This window comes from Quercus lobata, chromosome 9 (genome assembly GCF_001633185.2).
Source record: "Quercus lobata isolate SW786 chromosome 9, ValleyOak3.0 Primary Assembly, whole genome shotgun sequence".
Lineage (NCBI taxonomy): Eukaryota > Viridiplantae > Streptophyta > Magnoliopsida > Fagales > Fagaceae > Quercus > Quercus lobata.
Genome location: NC_044912.1, coordinates 28,552,681 through 28,556,969, shown reverse-complemented (window position 1 = coordinate 28,556,969; position 4,289 = coordinate 28,552,681). Strand labels below are relative to the sequence as shown.

Genomic DNA, 4,289 nt, shown 5'->3' with positions numbered 1-4,289 from the left:
TTAAAAAAATGGACATTTCCCTAATTAATTTGAGAAGGGGCATAAGACTATATAATTTGGGTGAAAAGGGCATTGGCCAATTTTTTCCGGTGAAAATGGCCAATTGGCCTTAAAATCGTGACTATCTAGTTAGTAGGCTCTCTTTAGAAACATATTTCGTTTATAGCATCTCGAGCCTTTAAGCCTCGATTTTCTACTGTGATCTGGCCTGTACGGGTGGAATTTTCCAGCTGGAAATCGATTCTAAAAGACTCGATTTCCACGTGCAAATCGAGTTTCTAAGACTCGATTTCCACGTGGATCTCGAGTCTTAGAGACTCGATTTCCAGCTGGAAAACGAGTCTCAAAAACTTGATTTTTGAGTACAATTACTCTCTTGTTTTAATCGTGTCTGATGTCTGGTCATGTCTTGGTCCCATAGTTCAGCTGGTTTTGTCTGATCTGGGGTTTCTCAGGAGTCAGCCTTTGCAGTTTGCACATGCTCACTCATTGTAGGTATACATTCAGTTGTCTGGCTTATAGGTACACACATGCTAGCACCCACATCCTTCCTCTCACTCATTTTCATTTCAGCATAAAATTCATTATCTGGCTGTGCTCTTTTACTCTCATACAAAACTCACCCCATTACAAACTTCAAATCAAACTCACCCCACATCCTCATGTCAGGTAAGGTTTCTCAATCTCTCTAGTTGTTAGTTACATATATAAATATAATATATATATATATATATTTATATTTATATGTGTATTGTTAGGTTTTTTTATGGGTATGTGTATCATGACTAATTTTTTTGTTTGGTTTGATATTGTTGTTTATATTTTTGATAGAATGATTTGAAGGTTTGTTATGGGGTGAGTTGTGTGTTTAGTTTTTTTTTTTTTTTTAGTATAATTAATGATTTTTTATTTTGGAAACAAATGATAATGATTGGGTGTGTTTGTATGTGAATATGCAAATGTGGGGTTTGTAAGAAGTTATATTTGGTAGTGTATATATTTGCTAGGATTTTATACAAAGTAAAAAATATATTTAGGTATATATTTGTATTGTTAGGCTTTTATCATGACTATTTTTGCAAGTTAGTGTATATAATTTGCTAGGATTTTATACAAAGTAAAAAATATTGTAGATATATATTTGTATTTTTAGGCTTTTATCATGACTATTTTTGCAAGTTAATGTATATTTTTGCTACGATTTTATAACAAGTAAAAAATATTGTAGATATATATTTGTATTGCTAGGCTTTTATCATGGCTATTTTTCTTGTTGTTTGGTTTGATATTTTTATTTATATTAGTTAGAGCTGAGTTGAAATTTTGTAATGGGGGTGAGTTTTGTTTTTAGTTTTTTTATTTGTTTGAGTACGAAATGATAATAATTAAGTGTGTTTGTATGTGATGTGGGGTGAGTATATGCAATTGTGGGGTGAGAATTTGTGACTTTTGTACTTTGAGTAGATAGAAAAGGTTTTGTAATTGATGTTAAATGAAAGAAAAAAATATGTCGCTAACATATTATACTTGACTCTTTAATAGGTTCACAACATCTGAAGAATATTGATATAAATGTATACTACGGTGGACCCCTTAACAATCCTGGGGGGATTGAGGGATTTCCATTTACAGGGCCGGGTATCCAATGCTACCCCATGATGATACGTCGTAAGTTGAAGACGTTGAATGATTTGAAGTTGAAAATAATGGACGAATTGAATTTGAACTCTGCTTGGTATGACATCAAGATTATTTATCGTTACCCACAAGAAGTCCTACATGAACGGGTAAATTACAGATATATGGCGATTAAAGAAGACAAACATGTGAAGATGATGTTTAATAGGATCCAGAAAATGCCCCAAGTAAATGCTGCTGAGTTGTACATAAGTTCAGAGCCGCTTGCGGAAGTTGATACTGAGATGGTGCAACAAACAACTACGTCTTTACAATTTACAACCCTTGATGATGGATGCACTGCAATGGGAGGGTATACAATGGGAGATTATATGCTCCCATCTCAAGATCATGTTGTAAATACTGGTGAAACCCTCCATTGTCAAGAGACACATTTAGAGGAGGATGACGAAGACGAAGACTATGTTGAAGACGAAGACAAAGACAAAGATCATGTTACGAATGATGGTGAAAGTATTGATGGTGTGGATGAGTACGAAGAGAGGATTGAACGAGGCGACCTTGAGAACGATGTGGATGACCATGAAGTCGTTCCCCATTTTGAAGAGGAAAATATGGAGTTCCATGATAAAGGTGATGCAGACGATGATATTGGCATCTAGCGTGATACAAATACGACCACTGGCTACAGACCTCCTGCCGACTCATTCTACGCAAATACTTGGGAAAATATGTTTGATCCTTCACGTCTATTAGAACCATTTGTTTGTACTTGGCAAGATGGGATGCATTTTTGTAAAGGGTTGACTTTTGCAAATAAATCGGCGGTGAAACGTGCATTGACAATATACGCAGCAAATGATAATAGAAATTTTATAACCCGGAGGTCGAACACCACAAAATTGTGCGTCGTATGCGTTGATGACAACTGCAAGTGGTACGTTGGGGCATTCATGAAGAATAAACTTAATGGTCTGTGGGTGGTCACGTCTTATGTGGGTCCACACACTTGTATACCCTTTGGCCTGCAAAGAGACGGTAGAATGATGGATTCTAATTTTGTTGCATCAGAAATTGTGGAAAAATTGCGACAAAATCACACTGCTCGTATTGATGAGCTCTGGGAGATCATACGTACTAAGTATAATCATAAGCTTTCTTACTATAAAGTATGGGACGCAAAACAAAAGGCAATTGCTAAGATATTTGGGGATTGGGAGGAGTCTTACCAAAGGTTGCGGAAATTGTTGTTGGCATACTTGGATCAGGAATTAGGTACCAAGTACAGCTATCACACCATACCTAGGCCATATGAAGGTATTGCGGTACTTCACTATGTATATTGGGCATTCGCTCCATGCATTGCTGCATTCAAATATTGCAGACCAGTGATTAGTATTGATGGGATTCATTTGTTTGGTAAATACAAAAGGGTGTTGATGATTGCAATGGCAACTGATGCTAATCAAAAGGTTTTGCCTCTCGCTTTTGCTGTTGTAGACAGGGAGTCAGGGCCTAGTTGGGGTTGGTTTTTAGAGTGTCTTAGGACTTCCATAGAGCATGTCATACCTAAGGATGGCATTTGCATTATTTCTGACCGACATAAAGGTATCAGATGCGCCATTCGAGAGTGGCCTAGAGGTGAGGACGGAAGAGAACAGGTATATCATCGATATTGCCTTCGACATGTTGCTAGCAACTTCAACACAAAATTTAAGGACCCGACTTTAAAGGCATTGGCCTTGAAAGCTGGATATGCGATTCATGAAACAAAATTCACGTCCATAATGCAAACCATTAAGGAGGCCGAGATTAATTTACTGAGGGGTGTAGACCCTACTGATCGCCACATCCTACGCTATATGCCTTACACATATCTAATGAGTGAGGATGTTGACAAATGGACCCAGTCACAGGATGGTGGAAGACGTTACGGGGCAATCACAACCAATATCTCTGAGTGTTTTAATGGGGTACTTAAAAGTGCCCGCGGTTTGCCCATTGCTATAATGGTTGAGTTCACATGGTCCAAACTTGTTGCATATTTCTACGATCGACATGAAAAAATTCTTTTTGATCTCTCTCAAGGTAAGGTGTGGAGTGATTATGCAATGAAGATCTATAACAAAAATGAGCAGAAAACTGCAGGACACACTCTGAGGAATTTTAATCATGAAATTGGTGTATATCAAGTGGTTACCCCGTATAACGACCATAGAGGTGGAGGGGGAAACCACAGTCATGAAGTGCACGTAATTGAGCAAACATGTGGTTGTGGAAAGTGGCAAAACTTGAAGATCCCTTGTTCACATGCAATTAAAGTTCTTAAAGGTCTGAACCTTGATGCGACCAGCTATATTGACCCATGTTACAGTTTGAACAATGCCATTCAGACATATTCACATCATTTTTTGGTGCCAAAATTATAGTCATTGTGGAGGGATGTTTGCGGACCACGGTGGGTGCCTGACCCACAGCTGTTGCGGGGCAAAGGTTGTCCTGTGAAGTCAAGATTAAGGAATGAAATGGATGGGATACAACAAGAACGGGGAAGCCGGAGGAAGATCCGAACTTGAGGGAGATTCAACCAAGGCAACGATGTGGAGTGTGTCATCAAGAGGGGCATAACCGCAGATGCTGTCCCAATTCCC

At 38.2% G+C, this 4,289-nt stretch overlaps 2 protein-coding genes across 2 annotated transcripts; both read left to right on the top strand.

Annotated features, from left to right (window-relative positions):
* The first annotated feature begins 1,706 nt into the window (after positions 1 to 1,706).
* LOC115961525 (serine/threonine-protein phosphatase 4 regulatory subunit 2-like) lies at positions 1,707 to 2,300 on the top strand. The gene has a single exon (XM_031080499.1). It carries the CDS (start codon positions 1,707 to 1,709, stop codon positions 2,298 to 2,300), a length of 594 nt encoding a protein of 197 aa, XP_030936359.1.
* Positions 2,301 to 2,684: 384 nt separating this feature from the next.
* On the top strand, positions 2,685 to 4,067 carry LOC115961524. Its single transcript, XM_031080498.1, has 2 exons — positions 2,685 to 2,807; positions 2,907 to 4,067. Exons 1-2 carry the CDS (start codon positions 2,685 to 2,687, stop codon positions 4,065 to 4,067), a joined length of 1,284 nt encoding a protein of 427 aa, XP_030936358.1.
* Positions 4,068 to 4,289: the final 222 nt, after the last annotated feature.

Bases quoted from the DNA above. Each gene is read 5' to 3' on its own strand.
- LOC115961524 (XM_031080498.1), top strand. From the start codon at position 2,685: ATGGATTCTAATTTTGTTGCATCAGAAATTGTGGAAAAATTGCGACAA. The intron at 2,808-2,906 runs GTATGGGACGCA...TACTTGGATCAG, and splicing joins ATAAGCTTTCTTACTATAAA to GAATTAGGTACCAAGTACAG.
- LOC115961525 (XM_031080499.1), top strand. From the start codon at position 1,707: ATGGACGAATTGAATTTGAACTCTGCTTGGTATGACATCAAGATTATT.